Source organism: Rhinopithecus bieti, unplaced genomic scaffold, assembly GCF_001698545.2.
Source record: "Rhinopithecus bieti isolate Rb0 unplaced genomic scaffold, ASM169854v2 scaffold_5387, whole genome shotgun sequence".
In the NCBI taxonomy this organism is placed as follows: Eukaryota; Metazoa; Chordata; class Mammalia; order Primates; family Cercopithecidae; genus Rhinopithecus; species Rhinopithecus bieti.
In genome coordinates, this window is record NW_016804806.1 from 385,057 (window position 1) to 411,449 (window position 26,393).

The 26,393-nt window shown below is 34.3% G+C and overlaps 1 protein-coding gene across 1 annotated transcript in view; it reads left to right on the forward strand.

Moving 5' to 3' along the window:
* The window catches only part of ACSS3 (acyl-CoA synthetase short chain family member 3), a 184,372-nt gene that overhangs the window by 53,190 nt on the left and 104,789 nt on the right, over positions 1 to 26,393 (forward strand). Inside the window, 5 exon segments of the mRNA XM_017870447.1 lie at positions 8,299 to 8,487; positions 12,446 to 12,580; positions 16,139 to 16,279; positions 24,862 to 24,942; positions 25,019 to 25,114. Coding sequence (XP_017725936.1) covers positions 8,299 to 8,487; positions 12,446 to 12,580; positions 16,139 to 16,279; positions 24,862 to 24,942; positions 25,019 to 25,114 — 642 coding nt within the window.

The following is a 26,393-nucleotide window of genomic DNA, read 5'->3' on the forward strand; positions in this document are numbered from 1 at the left end:
TTGTGAATACATAGTCTGAAAATGACTAAATATTGATTGAAACCCATGTGTAAAGAAACTGGTAATGAGAAAAATGATAATTGAGTAATGGTATTTACTCTTTCATTTGGAGAAAATTATTCAAGAAGAAATGTACTAGTAAATGTTTTCTAGACCACTGACAGATAACTATTTTGAATGTAATATAGCATTTTGTAATTTTTCTTGGAAAATTTAATAGAATGCCATTCTTAAATATAAAATAAATATTCCTCTGTGTTTTAGATAAATAATAATACATTTTACTTATAAACAAAAATGTGATTTTTCATCTTTAAAAGAAAGATCTTTCTTTTTTAAATAACATCTCTAACTTTCCTGGTTTTAGGAGACATATCTCAAAATAAATTGACTTAGCATAGTATCATCTTAAATGAAAATTAGTTCAATGTTGTATCTAATAAATTGTAACTGTCTAAAATGATATATTTCTAGAACCTTCTTATGTTATATGAAAATATTTATATTCCTGAAAATTCTCTTTCCACAGGTATTTACCTGGATACATAGTTAATGCATGGACAAAAGAATAAGTTATTCATTATAGTTACAATTTCAGTCTTTTCAATGGCTGCCTGTATGTGTACAAGTAAAACAAACAAAATGTGTATGATTAATGTAATATTTTTTAAAGTAAGGTGCAGGTATTTTATATAACTCTTTCTATGAAAATTATACATATTCTCAAGAACAATTCATTTGTCCATACTTTTAGTAATCTGTTTCCTCAGATATTATAGTTGGTTTTAAATTAGTTTTATTTTTTGTTACTATTTAGACCAGGGTTTGCAATGTAACATTGTGGCATTTTGAAAATATGCATTCTCTTGTCTGCTTTTCATACAGTTTTCTTTGATGTGGTTTTGAAGTTGTCCCTGATCACTGCATTTTACTACAATTTGGAAACTAGAACTATCTTTTTTTGTACAAGCGTGATTTTCCTTAGGTGAGCACACTTGCTGTTTGTGAAGCAAGTGCTAATTTGTTCTGTAGAACATAGCTTTTGGCCAGTTTTGACTAATCTTTATATTTGAGATATGAGCATTTGATCACAAAATTATACTACCCCAAAGACTGTTTTGAAAGATTTTCCAGAATGATAACAAATTTTTTTATTAATTTAGTTTTGTTATTCATACCAATATGTATTCATTTTATAACTGAAATTTAAAGCTTTTACTTCTATCTGATGCATTATATATTATATTTATGTTATATATAAACCAAATATATGTGTACACCATTTTACAATATATAAATTTCAGTTGTTACATTTTCTTTACAATTATTATTACTATATGTGATTTTTTTTCCAGACTCCAAATTTCTTTGGTTTAAGGACCAACCATTTCCTTCTCATGTTTGTATCTGTAGACTTGACCTCAGTTTAGGACATACAGTAGATACTACATAAATTGAACCAATGACAGGATGTTTATGTGTTAAAATGGCTTTAAATTAGTACCAAAATGATTCATATAAATTCTAGTGGGAAGAGTCACACATTGTTATATCTAAATAAATACGTTTATTTCATTTCCTCTAGGTTTCCTTCACAGCCCAGTTATTCACACATTGGCAGTGTAGTATCCTCATGCTAGCTGGCCTAGCTCCCCTGGGATCTCTATTGCCTTTGATGTCAGACTGAAAATCAATTTTACTGGTCTATCCTTGTATAAAACCATCAAGTTATTGACAAATTAAAAAACAAATTTAAGAAGGTGCAAAGATGAATGTGAATTGGGTGAATGGCACATGGTTAACTTTTGTCAGTTGAAAACTATTTATTATAAACAACCTATATTAAAATATTTTCTCTTTTGCTAATAATAGAAATCGTAACTCTACACTCAGGCATTTATGGTAGGATAAGAATATGTCATTCGCTAAAAATAATACCGGTTTTTTCTTTGATAGTTTTCCACCTGAAGTTGATAAAAACTAGGTGAACCCTGAAATAGCAGTATCAAATGCCTTCTGTTTTGTAGTTCCAGTAATACTTTATTTGAGTGATTATGAACTCGTATGTTTTCTCATACATATTCTCATACATATATATTTAGATTTACAAATTATAATGGAAAATTTTACCAGAGTAACATTTAGCCCTGAAAACAACTGGAAAAGAAAATTGTACTATTGATTCTGTAAACCTTTTGTCTGTAGACCAAGTCTGGTGTGGTTATCAGGTTATCAAAATACTGAGGAGCAGCTGAAATAAGCAAGGCCAAATAGACTCCATCTAGTGGTTACATGGGCCTGGTGCAGCCTAATTTGACTAAAAATTGTTTTCAGGGCAGTGGTTGACAACTCAGATGCCTACAGAAGTGGGTGTATGGGAGAAATATCAATTGTCGGTATATATCACACTTTCTGTATGGTTAGGGAAATGTGGTGTAAGCATATAACATAAAATAAACAAAAAGTTAAAAAAAATATATTTTGAACTCAGAATGAAAAAAAATGCAAGCTGTATGATAAATGCCCCCTGGGAATAGCCAGTTTTATGGCAAACCACTAGGCTGATCATCTAGTTCAATTGATTGCTGTTATTCAAGAACACAGGCCTGGTGCTGCTAGACTTTACAATTTTTCTAGAGAAACTGGAGATCTAGATTTGTATGTGAAACCTATTAAATTTAATATGCTGGTTCATTTTCTTAAAATGTGATATGGCTCCAACTTAAACACATCTTGGTCACATTTGGCTGTGATCTACCATTTTGAGATCTTTGTTTCACACAAGGGAATTTTTATTATTATTATTATACTTTAAGTTCTAGGGTACATGTGCACAGCATGCAGGTTTGTTACATATGTATACATGTGCCATGTTGGTGTGCTGTACCCATTAACTCATCGTTCACATTAGATATTTCCCTTAATGCTATCCCTCCCCACTTCCCAACCCCACAACAGGCCCCAGTGTGTGATGTTCCCTGCCCTGTGTCCAAGTATCCTCATTGTTTAGTACCCACCTATGAGTGAGAACATGCGGTGTTTGGTTTTCTGTCCTTGTGATATTTTGCTCAGATTGATGATTTCCAGCTTCATCCATGTCCCTACAAAGGACGAGCTCATCCTTTTCATGGCTGCATAGTATTCCATAGTGTATGTGTGCCACATTTTCTTAATCCAATCTATCATTGATGGACATTTGGGTTGGTTCTAAGTCTTTGCTATTATGAATAGTGCTACCATAAACATATGTGTGCATGTGTCTTTATATGGTAGTCATGATTTTTTATAATCCTTGGGTATATACTCTTGAGTAATGGGTATGCCGGGTTCAAAATGGTATTTTCTTGAGGTTCTAGATTCCTTGTAGGTAATTGCCACAGCTCGTTCTTTAGCAACAATAGTTGAACTAGTTTACACTCCCACCAGCAGTGAAATGTTCCTATTTCTCCACTCCTCTCCTCTAGCACTGTTGTGTCGCTGATCTTTTTATGATGATTGTCCTTCGTAATCTGGTGTGAGGTTTTGGGTATCTCATTGTGGTTCTTTGATTCAATTTCTCGCTGGATGGCTATGTTGTTGATGATATGAGCATTTTTTCTAGTGTGTCTTTTGGTTCCTGCATAAATGTCTTCTTTTGAGAAGATGTTCTCTTTCTATTATCGTTTGCCCACTTTTTCATGGGTTGTTTGATTTTTTTCTTGTCAATTTGTTTAAGTTCTTTGTAAATTCTGGATATAGCCTTGTCAGATGCATATTTTGCAAAAAATTTTCTCTCATTCTGTAGCGTTGCCCGTTCACTCTAATGGTAGTTTCTTTTGCTGTGCAGCAGCTCTTAGTTTAATTAGATCCCATTTGTCTTTTGGATTCTTGTGTTTTTCCGTATTGCTTCTTTGTAGTTTTTATACATGAGGTGTAGTCCTTGCCCATCTCCTTGTGGTCTTACTAATTATGTGGTATTGTCTCTCCTTAGGTTTCTCTAGTGTGAATTTTTTTATTTATTTGTGGGTCTATACTATTTTATTAGTCTATGTAGATCCATCTTTGAATATATTGAATGTTGTATAGGTGTAGAATGAGTATGGGATGAGTTTAAGCTTTTTTGACTTTAAGCGATATTAGCTAGCCAGTTTTCTCAGCTCCATTTATTTATAATAGGAATCCTTTCCCCATTTCTGTGTTATTTTCATGAGTTGTAGAAGATTCAGAGGTAGTGTGTTGTATTGAGAGTGTCGTGTTGTGTTCTAAGAGGCTCTTTGTTCTTGTTCATGATGCTAGGGTCGGTTTGTACTGTTTTACTCTGTGTTGGTGGTACCCTTTAGTACAGACCACTGTTTGGTTACTGTAGCCTTGTTGTAGTGACTGTAGTTTGAAGTCAGTGTGGGGTAGTCAATTGGTGGCCCTCACAGTTTGTGTTCTTTGGGTTGACTTAGGTATTTTATTGATGTCGTTTTGTTCCTTTGGCAATGTGGTTGGTTACTTGTTTGGTGGTCCATCTGAACTCGTTAGATAAGTTTAGCCACTCGAGATTCGTGTGAAGAATATAGTCTATTTTTGGTAGCTGTATGGTGGTATTGGCTTGTATAATTCTTATAATTTTATTTATCTCTTTGGCAGTGATGGCGGCATTTCCATCATATATTCTTTCTTTATCCATGAGATGGAATCAGGGTCTCTACACTGATATGTGGTTGTATGTATCTCGTGAAGAGGTCTCTATATTTTCTATCGAAAGTTGGTAATCTTCCTATTGGTAGTGTTTTATTCTTTTGTGAGAGCAATTGGAATGGAAATTCATTCGTTGATTTAGCTTCTCTGTTTGTTCGTGTTATTGGTGTATAGTAAGCCTCTGATTTTTTTGCACATTGATTTTGTCTATCCTGAGACTCTGCTGAAGTTGCTTATCAGTTAAGGAGATTTGAGGCTGACGACAATGGAGTTTTCTAATATACCAATCATGTCATCTGCATAACAAAGGGACAATTTGATCTTACTCCTTTTCTAACTGGATAATAGCCGCTTTATTTCTTTCTCCTGCCCTTGAATTTGCCCTGGCAGAACGCGCCTTTCGAGACACTATGTTTGATATAGGGTGTTTTGGAGTTGTCAGAAGGAATCCCTGTCTATGTTGCCAGTTTTCAAAGGGTATAGTCCGTTTCCGAGTTTTTGCCCAGTTCAGGTATGATATTGGGCTGTGGGGTTTGTTCTACTAAATAGCTCTTACTTAGTTTTTGAGAGGTACATCCATAATACCTAATTTGATTGCAGAGTTTTGGTTAGTAAAGGGCTGTTGAATTGGTGTCAAATGCATCTATTGAGATAATCGTGTCGTTTCTATCTTTGTTTCTGTTTATGTCATGGATTATGTTTATTGATTTGCATATGTTGAACCGACCTTGCATTCCAGGGATGAAACCAACTTGATCGTGGTGAATATGCTTTTTGATGTGCTGCTGGATTCAGTTTGCCAGTATTTTATTGAGGATTCTTGCATCAATGTTCTTCAGGGATATTGGTCTAAAATTCTCTCTTTTTTTTTTTGTTGTGTCTCTGCCAGGCTTTGGTATCAGGTTGATGCTGGCCTCATAAAATCAGTTAGGGAAGATTCCCTCTTTTTCTATCAATTGGAATAGTTTCAGAAGGTATGGTACCAGCTCGTTTTTGTACCTCTGGTAGAATTTGGCTGTGAATCTGTCAGGTCCTGAATTTTTTTGGTTGGTAGGCTATTAATTATTGCCTCAATTTCAAAGCCTGTTATTGATCTATTCAGGGATTCAACTTCTTCGTGGTTTAGTCTTGGGAGGGTGTATGTGTCTAGGAATTTATCCATTTTGTCTAAATTTTCTAGTTTATTTGCATAGACGTGTTTATGGTATTCTCTGATGGTAGTTTGCATTTCTGTGGGGTTGGTGGTGATATCCTCTTTATCATTTTTTATTGCATCTATTTGATTCTTCTCTCTTTTCTTCTTTATTAGTCTTTCTAGCGGTCTGTCTATTTTGTTGATGTTTTCAAAAAACCAGTTCCTAGATTCATCGATTTTTTGAAGGATTTTTTTATGTCTCTATCTCCTTCAGTTCTGCTCTGATCTTAGTTATTTTTTAATCTCATTTCTTTCAGAGGACAGAAAATTTGTGGGTATCTTCCATTAACACTGTAAAGTGAGACTGGATTATAAAGTTACTGAATTATTGGTAGTGCGGACCTTGCTGGAATGTCGTTTTTATTCAACAACTGGCACAATTCAAGATGCTGAAGTCACAGCTTTGGATAAGACTAGCTCTTCTCCTTGGTCTCTCTCAGTGTGGTACCTTAAATGATGTACCCAGTAATGTGATCACAAAGCATGGTCACTTTCTGCAGGGGTTGCACACTGAGATGTTTGGATATAACTTTCCAGTTTTTGTCTTGTTTTTTGAATTCCATATAGAATTCAAGTTCATGATTTTTTTTACTTTAGTGTATCTTTCTCATAACTTTCTGCTAGCATCTTTGAAGTTGCTGAAACATAGCACTCAATTATAGAGTTTGCAATATAAAGTAGAATAAAACACTAAAATAGTTTTTTTGTTTGTTTGTTTTGCTTTTACTTTATTTCACCAGAGACCTTAACCTTGACCACACCTTTCCCCATCTATACAGAGTAAGTGAATAAAGAGAAAAGAGAAAAATGGCCAGGATTCAGAATTCTTTAAACTTGTTCCAAAAGTAGGAGAGACAAAAATGAAAGGAACCATAAATAGCCATGTGGCCTAATTTCTTCTCCCAAGCCTCCTCTGTTCATTGTGTTGGGCAGTCACATTCAAAGTCAAGCCATGGACCTTCTAATTACCCACCATGCCCATACAGGCCTTTAGTCCCCTGACCTGATTGACAACTGTCTTGTCACTTGTTTCTTCTCCAGGCCCCTGGTTTCCTTGCTGTTCCTTGATTGCATCACATATGATCTCCTTTACCTCTTACATGTTTGTACTTCACTGATTTTCTCTTTGCCTAAAATAGTACACTCATAGATATCCACTTTTTTCCAACCTTCTACATATCTTACTAAACTTGTTGCTTTCTTAGTGAGGTCCCAGTGAGAATTGCATCCACTCCTTCCCCTGCACTCCAAATCCTCTTTACTCTGCTCTACTTCCGTCCGCCATATGAATGAAGATTTTTTACCATAATTGGTAATTTACTTATTTCTTGTGTTTATTGCTTATTGTAAGTATTTTCTCTGCTAAAGTATAAGTATTTGGAGGGTAGAAATTATTGTCTTATCTTGTTTACTTATCTGAAGTATCTGAAAACAGTATCTGACACACAATAGATACTTAATATATATATATTAAGTAAAAGAATGTTGAGCTACTTATTCATTAAGGTCTGGGGGTGCTTCCCACAGCCCGCTATAATTGCCAATGAGAAGGATTCTTGAAAGAAATTTTATCATGTGTGGGCTTATGATCTGTCTTGTCTTTATTGCTAGAAAGTACAAAAACATGTTACAGGGAAGAGACATTTATCTGTTGAGATCTCAAAAACACAGAAGCAAAAAAAACTGTACATTTCATCCAAATACAGAGGGAAGTCAGTTTGTATAAATAATTAGTGTAAAAAAACTATAAAGGCATAGAAAGAGCAAAGAATATGAGGTCGGAAGACCTGTGATCGTGTCCTGTTACAGCATTTGCTAGTTCTCTGACCTTGGTTAGCTGTTTACCTTAGCTAATAGCTGTTTACTAGAGCTTATAAGCGCTGAACCTTATTACACCTTATCTTTAGGTGTAAATAATAATATAGTAGAATTTGTCTTATTTGCTTTATTAGTGTTTAATGATATGTTTTCTTTATTAATGTATACTTGTTTCCTTTAACAGTTACCCAACATCTATCTAAATTTGTAATTATTTTGTTTTTCTCTTCACCTGACAGATTCACCTTTTGCAATACATAGGCTCTACAGGGGCAATTCTGTGTCTTTCATTTATCAGTGTTGTGTTCCCAACTCTTACATACCATATTTGGTATATAATTTTGCCCAGTAAAAATGTTGTGACATGAATGGTTAAGCAATGTTAAGTCATAAAATTTATGTGACATAATAATGGTAAGTTGGTTTATAATAAATGATTATAATACAATTGTTATTACTATCACCATCTAAAGCATTATCATCATCATCAAACACGTGTTACTCAGGCTCCTTTAATCTACTGCCAAGTGGCTGATCATCTTCTAGTATTACTACCTTAAGTTAGAAGTTTAGTGAAATAATACAAAAAACACTTTACTGATCTAATGGTCTTGGCATAGGTCTCCAAGCTGGCTGGTGTCTTCGTCAAGCATGGAATCAAAAAAGGTGACACTGTCGTTATCTACATGCCCATGATCCCACAGGCAATGTATGCCATGCTGGCATGTGCAAGGATAGGTGCCATCCACAGTCTCATATTTGGAGGATTTGCTTCCAAAGAACTAAGCAGTCGCATTGATCATGTAAAGGTAAATGCTTTATTTTGGGAAATCATATTTATCTGTGGATGAATCATCTGAGAATGATCTATACCTGTTAGATCCTCCCTTCAAATAGGATGGTTGATATATACTTTTTCTAGAAATCATTATATTAAACATCAAAAAGACACCTACATGCATACATTTATTACAGCTTAATTTACAATTTCAAAGATATGGAATCAACCTAAGTGATCACCAACTGAAGAGTGGATAAAGAAAATGTGAGATACACACACACACACACACACACACACACACACACCCCATGGAATACTTCTCAGCCATAAGAAAGAATAAAGTAATATCTTTTGTAGCAAATTGGATGGAACTGGAGACCATAACCCTAAGTGAAACAACTCAGGAACAGAAAACCAAATACTTCATGTTCTCACTGTTAAGTGGGAGCTAAGCTATGTGTATGCAAAGACGTATAGAGTGGTATAATGGACATTGGAAACCCGGAAAGGGGAAGAGTAGAAGGGGGATGAGGGATCAAAAACTACCTGTTGGATACAATGTACACTATTTGGGTGACAGGTACCCTAAAAGCCCAGACTTCAAGCTATTTAAATAAATACATAAATAAAATGTTTTTTATTTCACATACATCTGTTAATCACACATTTGTTTTAAAGTCAGTTCTATGTGAAAGACATCTTGCTGGGTGCCTTGGGGAATATAAACTATAAGAGAAGGTGTATGCTTTCCAACTTAGCTTGTCTTATATTTGGGTGTATAAGACATAGAAGAAAATGACTAATTACTAATTTGTTCATTCAACATATATTTTATTAAGCTCCCATTTTGTTCCTGATACTGTCTTTGCAACTGGATAATAAGTAATACTTATCAAATGGATGGGACATATAACTAGTTTTACAATCCATATACTTCCAGGAAGTGTATATGTTTCAATGGGGTACAAAAATAACAATTTAGTGAGTCTGTTGTGAAATATCATTGAGCTATTTAATCTAAAACAGCACAGTGTCTGGTATATAGTACGCATGTAAAAAATGTTAACTATTATTAATCTATGAATTTAGTGTAGGAGTTAGAAAAATTTTAACTGTAATTGACCAGATAGTAAATATTTTAGGCAGTGTGGATGACACGATCTCTATTGTACCTACTCACCTTTGCTGTTGTAGCACAAAAGCAGCCTTAGACAACACGTACACGATAGGTGTGTATTTGTCAATAATATTTTACAGAAACAGGCTTTGTGCTGGGTTTGGCTCACAACCATAGTTTGCAGACCCCTGATTTAGAAGAAGGAACATTTTCTTTCAGTCGGGGTGGCCAAAGAAAGCTTCCTGAAGGAGGTGAGATTCGAGTTAGATCTTGGCTAAGATTCAGCTAGTTGAAGAGAATGACATATTAGGATCCAAAAAGGCAGAAAAAGAATGTGAGTCAAGCAGTAGAGACAGGAAATGGTAAAATTCATTTGGAAGGACAGTAAGTAGACCAATATGACTAAAAGGTGAGAGACGGTGAGCTTGCAAAGGCGGGTTTTGTCTGAACTGGATTCTGTTAATGAGTAAAAGTTTTTGAACAGGCGAATGTCATGTTTGAAGCAATGTTAAGAAGAGGAAGGTCTTGCAGTATGTGAGTAGGAGTGAAGCTGGAAGCTGTAATAAAAACCTTTGATAGGTGGTCTGTTTATAAAACAGTGGGCAATATGAAGGGGAAAAAGGACTCTGGGAAGATTCAGGAAGGAAGCTCTCTATCAGAGTAAGAGATGGTTGACCTTTAGAATTTTAGAAGCCCAAGATGAGGCATTCTTAACGGGAAGAGAGGTAATATATACTGAAGCCCCCCGAGTGCTAGGTATAGAGTGAGGCTTTGCATATCTCACTTTATTTTGTAATAGGTTAGTTATTAAAACAAGAAAGCTGATTTGTGAACAAACTATCTGGGTCCTTTTATCGTTTTTTTTTTTCTTCTTTTAAACATGTTGAGTTAATGTCTATGAAGAAAATCTAGAGAAAAAATATCAGTCACTGACCTGCAAATGAAACTTTAAAAAATTTTGATAAGGTATAGGGAAATTACAATGTGTAAAAAAAATAAGAATTTACAAAAGTTATGGTATACCACTTAAGGAATTTTCATCCATCTCACACACACACACACACACACACATGCACACACACACACACATACACACACCCCTAAGACTCCTTTGTTAAGGGGTTTCTGCAATAAATGCTTTTATAGACAAGGCAATTGGGCAGGTCAAATGTAAGGAGAGAAGATGGAGATAGAGATGTATATCTGAGATAGGTAAAATTAGTGTGTAGTTGAAATTAGGAATGATTTTGATGTCAGGATCTTCAGATAAATAGGCTAAAGAAAAAGTTTTATTTTATAGAAGAAGATGGAAATGATATATTCTAACAAGTCAGTCTAGACTCAATAAAATCTCCAATAAGACTGTTAATAGAAATGTGAAAGGAATTATTTTTTTCAGAGGAGAAGTCTAATTTTGACTTTATTAAATTATTCAAGCTTTGATATATTCTATATATGCTCCTAATCTGATATGTAGCTTGCTTTTGTTTATTCAGAATTCTAATTTTAAGGAATGCTATCTAGAGCTATTTTGTGCATATTACAGATATTAAAATGTGAATTATTTTCAAATGTCTGACTTTTAAAATATAATAAAAGGAAACAAGACTTTTCTTTTTTTTTTTCTGTTTTGTTTTAAGGCAACTTGATATGGTTGAAAGAGGTTCTACAACCAGACAGAACTGGCCTTCCTTCTGCCTTCGCCACTTATAACCTGGGGCAAACTATGTAATTGCACTGAGCCTCAGTTCCATGAATATTAAATTATATTCAAAAAGCAGACAATACTATATATGCATATATTTAGCACAGTATAAACCTTTCCTAGATGAAATGTATTAGAACTAGAAATCAGAATTCAGGAATACATTCAATACCTTGGGTCAATTATCTGCCTTCTGAATAATTTATTATCTGTCTCTTTTGCTTTGGATTTCTTGGTGAAGAAACAATATACTTAAAAATATGAGGACTTATTTTTCTGCAAATTAATGAGTTCCACAAATGTTTGCTGAAAGCTCATGACATGCCAAGCACTGTGCTAGGTATAGGAAACAAAAAAATAAATGGCATTCAAACTTGGTCTTATAGAGCTTACTGTGCAGTAGTAGAGATGTATGAACACTGACTATAGCTGAACATTTGAGGCATGTCCAGAATATACTGAAGAAGAGAGATTAACATAAGCTGTGGTTCCCAACAGGGATACATTTTGCCTACACCTGTGTTTGTCTTGAAGAATGACTTAGCAAATTGCCAGGTAAAGAGTACAAAGTGTATCTTAAGGACAGGGGCAGGTCTAGGCTTTGTGGGGCTTGAAACTTTAATCATTTGGGAGCCTTTTTAAGAAAATAATATAATGTAATATTTGGTGAACATGAATATGTATTTAGAATTAGAAAAAATATTACAAATTATTGGAGATTTGCGTCTTTTTCTGCTGCAGTCTCTTTAGGCATTTAGAAGAGAAATATCTAGAAAACCTGTGAAATGCTACTACAACCTCAGCAGCAGCCGGCTCTCACTGGGGCCTTTGCAAGTAAGGGGCCTCAAGATTTGCATTGTACTAGTTCATGGCAAATCCACCTGGCTTAATGAATTATTTGAAAGGGATTTATACATTTCATACATATGAGTCAAAAACATCATTGAGTATGCAGTTTTGAACAGGTAAGTGAGATTTATGTAGAAGTGGTTAAGTCTATAACAATTACAAATGGTTTATTCGTTTTCGTACCATTCAGCAGAAAGCAGAATCATTCAGATATTTCTTTAGAAATGTTAAATTGCCAGTCTGCAGCTAAAATATTGTGATTACCCTAATTAACATTGTTAAAGCTTTCTCTCCATTTTTATTTTTTAATTATAGCCCAAGGTGGTTGTTACAGCATCATTTGGCATTGAACCTGGAAGGAGGGTAGAGTACGTACCACTTGTAGAAGAAGCGCTAAAAATAGGACAACACAAACCAGACAAAATTCTCATTTATAATCGTCCAAATATGGTAATCTGAATATTGAATTTGGTTCTTGCTTATGTTAATATGCTAAGAATGATTTTAATTTTTACCATTTAAAAGATACACTTGATTTATAAGCTGTTAAGTATACTGCTGAATGTCATTGTTATTTCTAAAAAAATATGAATAAGACCTAATGACTTCATGAAAATCCAGCTTAAAACCAAAAGACTGAAACACAGAACATGTGTGAGATTAATGAATTGGATTCTATGTATACTGCTATTGTTGTGTTTTTAATTAGCTCGGATTATATTAACAATAATAATAACAACAAACATGAATTGACTGCTTACCGTATGATTTTTAAGACATTCTACTAATGAATATATTTTTTAATCTTCCTGGTAACTCTATTAACTAGATGATAATATTATTACTATTTTAATAGAAGAGGACTCCAGTGAACACGGAGATAAAGTAACTTGCCCGGTTTGAAAGTTCCAGAGTCGAGATTTGAAAGTATGCACTCTGACTGTATGCTTAATCCCTCAGCTCTCCTGACTCTTGGAGTGGTGTGACTAATTTGAATGCAAAAATCTTCTTAAAATTTAGAAAAGTATTTAGGCCAGAAATAAAACTATGCTCAGGAAAACAAAACATGAATATTCTAAGTAGATACATTATTCCGCGGTCCATGAAGGAAGGGAGAACAGTGTGATACACCAATGAATACAATTTACGGTACTTTTTCTGTAACTTTTAACTGATGATCACCTTATTTCTTCACCCAAGCAAATCTTTAGCTATTTATGATGACACCAACTTGGGTTTGTAGCAGATTAAGCCTTTTTTTTTTTTTTTTTTTTTTTTGCAAAAGTGAAATTGCAAGACTTAAAGAATCATGTGCAATTTGTAGAACTCTTGACAAGTTTTATTTGAAAATACTTAAATGACAAGATATGAGAACAGAGTGTTAAAAATACGTCATTTTGATTACCACCAAGCAATTTCCATTACCACATTAAATTCCTGTGTAAAGTTTTAGTAGTCTGTGATTCATGAACTGCTGCACTTAATGGTTTTAATGTTCTTATGATGTTGAGGAAGAATTTTAAGTTTCTTTCAGAAGACCTCAAGCACTTTTTTTAAAAAAGCTTCTTTGCTGTTTAAATCAGATAATGCAAAATCAGCAATATAGAAGGCCTTGGGTAAGAACAGTTTAGAGGAATGGCAGGAACACACACACAGTGTATGCATATGTGAGTATATGTGTGCTGTTCACATTAATATGTAGTTTGTACAGAACTTATGATGTACTAAGTTCTAGGCCCAATGCTAAGTACTTCCAAATATTTTTTTCTTATTTAATTCTAACAAACCAATGACATAGATGTTACTAACCTTATTTTAGAGATAAAGAAACTGAGTAATGGAGAGGTCATAGCCCAAAGTCACGGCTAATAAGTGGCAGAACCAGGATTTAAACTCTAGTTTAATGACTTGTAACCAACAAGATATATGATATTTATTTCACTATAAACACATTGCATATGGAGGATATCAATGTTCCTTATTCAGTTTTTTCTAATGCAAGTCTCTTCTCTTTTCTTCTTAATAGAGATTAACTGCCTGCTGCCCTCCAATAACTAGCTTACTTTCTCAGCTTCTCTCTTTTTCTGCAGGCCGTTTCCTCTATTGTGATATGGATGAGGGCTGTAGAAATCTCTTGTTCTTTCTAGTAGACCTGCTGTTTAGGCAGTAACTAAGCCCAGTGGAATGGCTTTGCTTTGAAGTTAGAGAGACACAAAGGCTCAGCGGTGTGTCTTATTAACCGGGATTGCATTTTGTAAGAGGAGGTAAAACTTGGTTACCACACCTAAGCTTCAGGCAAGCAATGATGGAATCAAAGGATATTGCACCCCTACACTCTCCCAATACTGCCTTTTAAGAATTATAAGAATTAGGAAAGACATAACTATAGAAGTAAATGCATATACGTGAAAATGTTTTGTTTTCTCTATTTGTCAGATCTCCTTTGCATGTACCTCTGTTTCTTAGCCTGAAGAATAACCATTTATTGAAGTCCTAATTTCATTAGAGGCCCATAAAAATTATCAACCCTGTAATTATTGTTGTGATCACTCAGTTGATGTTTTTATTTTGCAGTGTGATGATTTTATAGATCTCTGTGTTGTCAAAAATTTGATAGTTTGCAATGAGTTGCTTTTATCTATTGTATAAAAAGAAATGGAAACCTATGATTTGGTCATAATCAACTATTTTATTTATCTAAATGGCAGAGCCAGTACCTATCACAGTGGGGCTGGAGAAAGCAGTTTGGCCTGAAACTTCAACTTGATAAAGGGTCTTCGGATTCAGCTATAAATGTATTAGCTATAAATGTGTTTATTCATACAGGCATCATATTTATGATATTATCTTGGAGTATTAATTGGTAAATGTACCTATTTAAATATATGAACAGTTTTTTACCACCATGATTAATGTATTAGGCAACCTAGAAAATGGAAGTGTCTTTTCTAAATTTTTCAATCTTTGGGCTTATCTCAGGAATAACTTTAATGAAATGGTTACACACATCTCTAGATAGTAGATCTCATTAACTTTCACTGAGTGTTGTATAACTTTGCTTGTGCTTATGCTAACATGTTCGCCAATTATAAACTTCCTGATGTGTGATCTTGAGCTCAGCTAACATCTAAGAAAAAGCCAGACTTTTAATGGGCATTAACTCTACTTAAATAGCTGTAATTCCCCATCAGAGTAACTTTTCCATCAGCCACTTCCCTGCTTTCCACCCATCTGGCCATTTCATTGTCACTGTTTTTAAAGAAGTCTATTTAAGTTCTTTAAAGATGTATCTGTTTAACTCATGACTCTATTATCACAAAGTTTACAACACAGAGCCTGGTTCTTGAAACAAAAAAAAAGGAAAAAAATATTTCTCCCACAATAATGAATGATCTAGAAGGAGGAAAATTTGGATTGTATTTTGGATATATCACAGACTCTGACTAAATTTCAATACTGGATTTTAGTCTTCAAAAAGCAATAGTAGAATTCTTCCCTACTCCTGAAGAAGAATTAATATTTTCTTATTTGGAAAGGCAGCTGTGGTATTACTCCTAAAGGCCATTGTATGAAGATAAATTTATTAGCTTAGTTGACACATCATTGTAAAGATGATAAATGCGAAGTAAAAGAAATAGGCTATGGAAAATAAAAATTAGTTTATAAAGTCATTAGTGCATCTATAAAAACATGAAACCTTGTTAATTAAGCTATGAGTATTGATGGAAACATTACTACATTATACTGAATTTCTGAAGGATATCTCTAGATTTAAATGAAACATGTTTTTTTGTCAGTTTAGTTGAAGTGAATATAAAACCTTTGGACTTTTTATAAACATTTATATTGAATTATGAACGAGCTTTTTAGTCATAAATCTGATGTTTAGTGCCATTATAGGCTTAGATTTTCAGTCAGATGCTCGGACTTACATAGATTTAGCTACTTTTTGTTCTCTTGATTTAATCTCCTTATTACAGTACATACTCTTATATTTTTCCTGTGTAGGAGGCGGTTCCTTTGGCTCCAGGTCGTGACCTTGACTGGGATGAAGAGATGGCAAAAGCCCAGTCACATGACTGTGTTCCTGTTCTTTCAGAACACCCACTGTACGTTCTTTACACATCTGGCACAACAGGGTTACCTAAGGTACTCACTCTCTTAGGGATAACTATCTATAGCAGCAGATTTACTTTGCACCAAGAATGTTTGATCACTGACTGGAAATGTTTGCAGACTTTACTTTGAAGTTTAGAGAGTTACTTCATTTCCTTTTATTTTTTTTCCTGTGCCCAGTCTGGAGTGCAGTGGCGTGATCTCACCTGACACAGTTACTTTATATCTTAAAGAGATTTTGTGCCTAGTGCTAAATATAAAAACATTTATTATTTAACTTCGAATATTTTGCTCTCATTTCTTCCAGAATTGTCTCAAATGCTAGAAATATACAATTGCTTTAGTAGATGTTTGATTGAATATCAGTTGGTTTAATAACATTATATAAAAATATATTTTAAATAAGATATTTTTATTCTTTTAAATTGAGGTATAAGTTTCATGCAGTATAGAATTGATTTTTTGATCTAGGGGAATTCAATTCTTTATTATGAATGTGATTTTGAGAATTGACCTAGGCAGTTTGAACAGAGGCAATTTATCCAAAGTATTGAACTATTTGATTTTACAGCATGGAAGACACTCAAGGATTTTAAATCTGTTCACCATGAAACGTGTTTTACAAAGCAAAGTTGAAAGCATCAATATTCATTTAATGTGTCAAATATCAACAAATACCACTTTTGCCTGGTATCTCCAAATAACAGTTTCTTCATAGACCCTTATAAAGGATAACTGTATAATTTTCCTTACTCATCTTTCTTAGGTGGTTTAATATTCATTGAATTGTAGAATTTTAGTAGGAGAAAGGACTTTCATAATCATTCTTATCCTTGAGGACAGTGACTTCTTTATTACTGTTAGATTACTGTAGCATCAGTGTTCTGAAAACTTCATCTCTTAATCATCTTAAAATAGTGGTTCTATTTGATTAGTTAGCTTTTAAAAGGAAATTTAAGATGTTCTATGTAAGCCTTGCTTGTGAAAAGGAACACTTTTTGTAGGGGAATATATTCTCTCTGAGGACACAGGTCATGTTTTGGTATATTTTGGTCTACCATTGTTCTTTGTGTGTAGTTGGTGCTCAATAAATTTTTGTTGAAATCATACATAGATGCACACACATGAAGATATTTGTTTCATTGTAATATTGAAGCCTTATGATTTTGTTACAACTCGAGTGACTTGAAAAATATTTCTGCATATTGGAGATTGGAAGATTTATTTATTGAAGCATGCCAAATAATCTGCTGGACATAATTCTCAACCTCCACTTTTTCCAATTCTGCCTTGCACACTAGCCACCTGGAGTCCAACTGAACATTTGGCTATAAAATAAAAGGGAACTCAGAAAAGTTATGATCTAATATAAAAGTATCAACATGAGAGAAAACTCCTGACCCTGAAAACACAGTGTAACTTAATTTTAAAAAAATTAGTTTCTTAAAACCTGAAGAAATCTTATAAAAACATTTGTGCTACCTCAAGACTTTAAGTCACTGAAATTCACTGTGACCTGGAGTAGGATCTCATGGGATGGGCAGAAGAAAAGGTTTTCAGAAATTAAAAGCTGACTTGCCAGTGTAGTAGAAATAAAATAAAAGCAATACACAGAGTATTAGATTGAAAAGTGATTCCAAATAAGGAAGGACCCTAGCTACCCGCTCTGTCGCCCAGGCTGGCTCACTGCAAGTTCCACCTCCCAGGTTCATGCCATTCTCCTGCCTCAGCCTCTCGAGCAGCTGGGACTACCGGCACTCGCCACCATGCCCGGCTAATTTTTTGTATTTTTAGTAGAGATGGGGTTTCACTGTGTTAGCCAGGATGGTCATGATCTACTGACCTTGTGATACACCCACCTCGGCCTCCCAAAGTGCTGGGATTACAGGCGTGAGCCACTGCGCCTGGCGCAGGTTTTCTCTGAGAGGTTCTTTTCTGGATTGCTTTCAGTGCCTAAATGGAAGATCCTTTGATATTTCTATCATCTTCATTTTCCTCCTGATGTACCATCCTGAAGACAATCTATTTCAATAAATTTGAGAGGGCTTGAATTGTGTGGAGATTTCTGCACCCACATTGAATTTGACTCAATTTAATGTGTTTGTATGGAGTGCTCATCCTGTGCTAGAACAGATACAACTATGAGTAAAGTACAGTCCTTCTAGTCTAGTGGGATTGAGCCAGGTATGAACACAGGTGATGCAAGATAGAAGGTGATCATTTAGTTGGGAAGATAGGTGACTACACACAGTGGAGACAAAGAGATTAGTTTTCAGGCTGTTTAATTAGTTTGGGAGTTTACATAGGACAGCCTACCTAATAGGGAGGAATCAGATTTGGTTCAAAGTTAGAAGTCTAAGACTTTGAATGTGAGAACATATGAGGGTGCTTTTGAATATTCATTGAAATAGAATCAGAAGGATGGTTTGAGGCTAGGGAAACTAAAAGTCTTTAACATGCTGAGCATGATGTGTCTTCAGGACATTTAACACGAAGATGCCCAGTCAAGAGTTGGTAGTGAGAGTCTCAGCCCAAGAGTTACACATATGCAGTTGGAGATAGACCCTTGTAGGTTATTGGGGTACAGGACTGGTGACTAAATTGTGTGAGTGAGTGGGCTTTGCAAAGTTAACACATACAGAATGGCAAAAGAAGGTAGTTACCTCTTTAGGTCTCTCGTCCCTCCAGTGGACTTTAGAATTGAAATTGTTTTAAATTTTACATAACCAACAGACTTTTATGGCACTTATTTTAACCTATCTTATACATATTAGTTTTTATGGCACTTATTTTAACCTATCTTATACATATTCGTTTTTATTAATTTACTCTTTTAACAATGAATGTCCTCTGAGGTCTTAGAATATACATTTTCCTTTTTGGATCCACTGTAGCACTAACATTAAAATTTGACCCATGTAGAGCCTCAGAATATTTGTTGAATGATCTCTTACTTCTCTAGTAAGTCAGCTTCTTGGACACCTCCTTATTCATACCATTTTCATTTCATTTTTCATAGGTATAATCAGGATTAATAGTACCTAAAATCTTAATGTTGGAATCCACAGAATGTAAGTATAGGAAAAATAAACACACATGCATTAATGAAGCATTTAGATATAAATATGATGTCATCATATGGTTTGTTTCCTCAATTACTGATCTTCATGAGGAAAAATAATGTTGTGAGCTCATAAAAAAACTCTTCTGCCTAAAAATGCTTGTTTCTCAAATATAAAACACACACAAGGCAGTCTGCTCTTTGGTTAGAATTTGTAGATATATTTAGGGCATATTTGCATATCGGCATTTGCCAACCCTGGAGTTGTCAAATTGCTGTATGACATTTTAATCTGTTAGCTGCTGTAAATATTCCAGCAACCACATCTGAGCTTCTTTGCATACATTTCTGTTTTGTTGTGGGTTTCTATTCTGTTTGGTTTGGGTGCCTATCTTTGAGATAGTTCAAAGCACTACATAATAAAAGAATCCCTCATCTGGATGAGATGTCCTTTCAGGTATGGGAGATTTAGTGATCATAATATGCATCTTTTTCAGTTTGATATCATAAAGGGATTGTGATAATGAAAAAAAAAAAAAGGAAGAAGAAAAGTTCAATGTCCAAAGAAAACAAGGGGAAAGAAATCAAAAGGAAAAGATTGAAAAGAAAGCATGACAAGAAAGTGGTAGATAAGACCTTTTGTCCTGATGTGGACTTACAAAATTTATGTAACTTTATTCCTGTTTAAGTGACTTAATACTATTTCCTGCCCTAGAAAAAAAAAAAAAAGGAGAATGAAAGTCAAATAAAAAAGAGCAGTGACCTTTTTTGTTTAATCTGTGGTACGCTCTTGCAGTTAAAGTGCTGAACTGGTTGCACCTTTGCCCCTTAGCTCACAGTTGTTCAGATCGACAAAAAATTATACAACTGCCAAAATATCCTCCATGGACATAGCTTCAGAATCATCTGAAAACCTGTATCAAGGTATTTCATGTTTGATGAAATATCCCAAATGGAAACATTTTATGCCTTCTAAGAAGATTCAAGGTTCACTAAATTCTACAAGTGTCAAGGGTTTCTACTGAACCAAGAGTATTTGTTAACATAATTGTATTGTTCACATGGATTTATACACTCAACTGTTCATTCATTTAGACAGTCAACAAATGTATTAAATGCCTATTCTACCCCAGACACTGTGCTGAAGATACAAAGGTGTTGTGCTCAAAGTGGTGGAGAAGGCACAACACCAGGAGGGGATATCAGTTCTCTGATGAGATTTGCAGTTCCTGAGGGCTGTGAAAGAGGACCTGAAAGACATTTGACACAAATAATAGGATGGGTGAAAGTTCCCAGAAGAGGTGGTATTTTTGCAACGTCTTGAAATACTCCTGGTGAAGACGTTAGAGTTCATCAGGTTTAGAAAAGGGGTGGAGGCTTACTCTAGAAATAGGGGGTGCCATCTGCCAAACCATGACCAAAACAAGGTTTAGTGCTGATGTGTTAGATTTTTTAAACAATCAGAACAATTCATTTTTTTTCTCTGACACCTGCCATCATTTGGTGATGGGTTTCTTTTCTTTCCTTCAAGTAAAATTTATTTTCCCCCTCTATTGTTTCGTGTCAGGCTGAATTGATACACACACACACACACATACAAACACACACACAGATATATATACATACATATATGTAAGGATATAAATATGTACACATGCATGTATACATGCATATATTTACATGTGTATATGTGAAAAAATAGACATTTTACATATGTAAATATATATATATATTTGCCTTGTATGATTCTTTATTACAAAATAAATGATAGAGGGACTTAATGTAGGAAATAGGAAGTTTTGTCATGTACTCTAAACTTTTCTATTCTCAGTATTTCGGGATGTGCCTCTCAGATATTCAAAGATCATTTAAAAAAAAAAAAAGCTTACATTTTTACAATGAAGAATCCCAAATTCTTAATCTTACCACACATTTCAGGCTTCCCTCCTCTTCTACAACACCTGTTGTTGCAATTGTATTTTTCTTTTTCAAGTTGTGGCAACCAAAACTGCAGACAACATTTATACTAACATGTTTTCTGTTTTACTTTAATGGCCCCATTTATGGCAGTCTTTGACTTTACTTGTCTTCAAAAGTAGCTCAGTAAGCTGGAAATTATAAAGAACTATCTGTGATAACTTTGTGGTACCATTTCTGAGAAACTAATATTCAGCCTTTACTTTTACTTGCACTGATTGAATTTTTTAAACACCATGAACATTACATTTGTGCCCCCATCCCAAAAGAGAGCACTTTCATATTGCTTCCAGTCCTATTTCTGAGATAGGATGCACTTTCATGTCTTTATTCAGGGCGCAGAGTGCTAGTCCCATCTGGATATTTTTCAAGTTCCCCAGACATCTTTAAGAATTGTGACTGATCCTACCAAAAGATCAGAACAGCATATTGGCAGGTTACAGGGTATTTATGAGAATATACTAGATCATCTAATGACTTTACTTTTAAGGTAGGTAGAATATAAATACATAGAGAGGCCGGGCGTGGTGCATCATGTCTGTAATCCCAGCACTTTGGGAAGCCGAGGAGGGCAGATCACAAGGTCCGGAGATCGAGACCATCCTGGCTAGCACAGTGAAACCCTGTCTCTACTAAAAAAATAAAATAAAATAAAATTAGCTGAGCATGGTGGCATGCCTCTGTAGTCCCAGCTACTTGGGAGGCTGAGGCAGGAGAATCGCTTGAACCTGGGAGGCAGAGGTTGCAGTGAGCAAGATCACGCCATTGCACTCCAGCCTGGGTGACAGAGCAAGACTCCATCTCAAAGGGAAAAAAAAAAAAAAAAAAAAAAAAACATGTATAGAATGTAATAATAAATAATAGAGATTCAAAAGACTAAAATAAAGAAGGTTTGTGTTTTAGAGGTAAGCATTGGTGTTGAGTATTTTTACTTCATATTGAGATCTACTGTAAAAGTGATATTTTTAGTTTCCAACAAAATTTGCTTAGTTATAGTATAATGATTTGTTTTCTGGAGCATAATTTATGTGTTTTCAGAGGCTGAATGGTGTTTCTCTTTTGTATTTTAATTATCATTACCTGGATAATGTGATTATAAACAGGAAACAAAAATGCTTTATCATCTTATTTTTGTCACAAATTAAAATTTATGCTAAAGAAATTCTCTTGAAATGTAACCTTTGTGTTTTTTGTGCTTTCAAACCTCTTATAAAAGGTGAACCTGGAGAATATGAAACTATGTGTTTCTTTAGTCTGCACCATATCAAATACCCAGAAATTTGAAACTGTATTATCTGAGCATTTGGGAGGCAAGACCAAATTGCAGATCTAGAGTCTAGATTAATAAATGGTAAAAAGATGCTTGATTAAAATTCGTATACTCATTCTTCAAAAAATAAAAGTAAGTGGGTATCAATGACTAATGAAAAACATAAATTATGGCTCTTCTCACTCCTTCAGCTTCATTTTAATTGTTTTAAATGAGAATCTTTGATGGCAACCTCTAATTATTTTGACATTTATGCCTTTTGACTGATAGGAGCACAGGGTAAAATGTAAAGCAATAATTGCTAGAACTAAGGAAATAATATTGTTAATGAGATATTAAATTTTAGCCTTTACAACTTCAAATGCTTTTTCATGCATGGTCTCATTTTTAAGTCTCTTTTTTTGGTCAGATGGGTTTAAGTATTCACTAATTTATAGACAAAGTGACATTGGTAAATGTGGTTTGAAGAAGTACTCATCTGAGAGGTAAATAGAAATCTGACAACTTATCCTTTACATTTATCTTTCAGGTTTTACAATTGAATTACTACTCAGTTATGTCTTCCCTCACCTTTTATTTCTTGTCATCATTTCTAGTCAACGCATCTTACCCTCTGTACCATATGGTCTAAACATTTCCCTAGTTATAATAATATTTAGAGTTACTGATAAAAATGAGTTCTAAATGCAGGGACATGTAAGATGGAGAGAAAATTTTAAAACATTTTTAAGTGAAATTGTTACTGATACTAAGTATCACCATCTGTCATAACACATGGACAGCATATTATCTACAAAAAACTACTTTTTCTAGCCTGTAAAATGAAAGTTTTAATAAAGTGTTTGCAGTTTGATTAATATCAGATTCAATCAATCTGTTGAGCCATAGGAAAAGATCTTCTCAATAGAACAAACTAGCAAAGTGCATGGGAGATAGGATAGGATACAGTGGGAAAATAACTGTTTCGTTTGCATGGGAAAGTGCATGTGTAAAACCTACTGGCATGAGGCTTAGAATGTCTAATGTTCCCATGGAGATCAAGAGGGCCAGCTGCATGCTAACCATGTCATACAACCTAGAAAATAGCTCTCAAATACCAACAAAGTTGCATCTGATATTTGCTAAGAGACCAGATGTTGTTACTGCTGAATAAAATAATGTTCCACAGCATGATACCTATGTTTTATTAGTGGCACCTGAGGAGAGCAGCGATTTTAGTAACTAATGGAAAGTCAATTTCTATTTCATTTTCCTGAGTTGTGTATGTGTGTTAAGGTGCAGAGCTATGCCAAAAAGCATAATTAATAGCACAGTTATTGATTAGATCCATGTTTGCCCTTTCATAAAAAACACTTTTTTGTTTTGCATAGAGCAGTTATAATTGTTGTGCTAAAAGATGCTTCAAAATACATGTGAGTGGAATATACCTTCTATCTCTCAGCAGGTGTCCACCTACTCATTCTGAGTATTCACTCGGTTATGTCTTACTGAGTCAATGACAATTAACGTTTTTTAAAACAATACATGAACTTAATTATTAAATTTACTATTAGTTCTTATTTATGGTGACATTTGTATCCAGTGTTCAAATATTAGTCTTGTATTGAGGTTGAATATGTTCCCAGTGTTGGGGAAAACTACTTGAAACTGATTTGTGAAAACTGTACTACAATGATATAACGATCTCTACTTTTGCCCAAAATGCAATATAAGACAAATCTTTTAATCTAAATTCAATTAACTGGAATTCATCCCTACGAGTTCTAGAGTTCATAATGAAAGAATTGCTCAGCTTTAAAGTGTGCTTGCATGATCCTCAGTGAAGCGTTGCAATGAGATTCCAGTTACATTATGACTTTGTTTCCTCTAAGCAGCTATTATTATTTAATCATCTTAAGAAACAGAGGTCCTTATGTTAGTCTGTATTTGAGGCATATAACTACATTTTACCTTTCTTCGCACTAATTTTTGTTCTGGAAATACGTCTGAAAATGTAGTGTTGATAATGTGTGGTGCTATTAGAAAAGTTTGTATTGCATGTAATTTTGTGAAATCATGTTTTCTTTAGAAGACTAATAATGTGAGAATGGATTCTAAAAATGGCACTAATGAGGACAATTATTTTGTGGTGACTATTAAAAGACCCAAAGAAATAATGATTCAAAGATAATTTTATAAAAGCCAAAGTTACTTATAGCTAATATATAAAATACTTTTGACCAGGAACTTTTAAAGTGGATGCTATGAAGATAGAGAGTGTTTTTACACATTGTTTATTGATTTTAACTTCACTTTTTCTCTCCTTAGGGTGTGGTTAGACCCACTGGGGGATACGCTGTCATGCTAAACTGGTCAATGTCTTCCATATATGGACTTCAACCTGGAGAGGTAATCATGGTTTTAAATTCACATTACATGACATTCTCTGAATAAAATATATACATTTTATTATCTTATTTTTTAGGTGTGGTGGGCAGCTTCTGACTTAGGCTGGGTTGTTGGACATTCCTATATCTGCTATGGACCTCTTCTCCATGGGAACGCAACAGTTTTATATGAGGTAATAAAGTAAAATTAATACCACATATAGATACTATTTATTTTATTAAAACTTTTCATGAAGCAGTCCTGAGTAGGATCAGAAAAATTGGGGTGGGGCAGGGGACATTATTATTATCTTCTTCCAGTTAAAAATATAATTTCAAAAGAGAAAGGGATATGTAGGAAATATTAGCCAGTTATTTTAATTTTGTTGAACAGTCAGAATTAAATTCTGAAGAACATACAAAAACAAGCTTTATATCTATCCCTAGCAGATTTCTAGAAATTAGTGGCAAACTGGTACTGATTTTAGAGTCCTAGAAAATAGTTGTCACAAGGCAAGCAATGTAGATTCACCTTTTTTATTTTCATAGGATTCATGGATTTCCAAAGTCATGTTGTTTCAATTTTAAATAAATAACTTTCCTTGGTTTCTAATAAAGCTCTGTGTATAAGGCATAGGAATATAGACTGACCAGATTTATAGCTGAATAAATAACTGTTTAAAAATTCGATGAATATATCAGTGTCACCTAGGAAGAAGATTTCTTTGTGTGCAGAAAATTTCCTTTATATGCCTATTCCATTGACCTTTATCAATGTCTTGTATAAAGACTTAGAATACCATACCTATCAGATCTGTAGAAGATCGAAGTCTTGGAGGGATAACTAATATGGTAGTTTGCTAAATTATCTTTCAAAATGACCTTGGACTTTTGGGACAAATTTAACAAGATGGAAAAATATATAAATCTTTACAGTTTTATATTTAAATTAAAAAATACAGAAATGAAATAGGGAAAACTTGGGTTGGTGTAGTTTATGTAGTCAAATCTCTGGGTATTATAGCATCCATAACTTAAACATAAGCTGTTGGTAGGACTGTTTTTAAAAATTATTCACCATGTGCAATGATATAATCTTACTTTACTCTTCCACATTTGAAAATTTGTATTCAGTTTAACCAAAAAAATCACTGAATTACTAGAAAGCATCTGAAAGCCTGGGCGTGGTGGCTCATGCCTGTAATCCCAGCATTTTGGGAGGCCGAGGCGGGCAGATCACAAGGTCAGGAGATCGAGACCATACTGACTAACACGGTGAAACTCCGTCTCTACTAAAAATACAAAAAATAAAAAATTAACCGGGTGTGGCGGTAGGCGCCTGTAATCCCAGCTACTCCGGAGACTGAGGCAGGAGAATGGCTTGAACCCGGGAGGCGGAACTTGCAGTGAGCCGAGATTGCGCCACTGCACTCCAGCCTGGGCATCAGAGCGAGACTCCACCTCAAAAAAAAA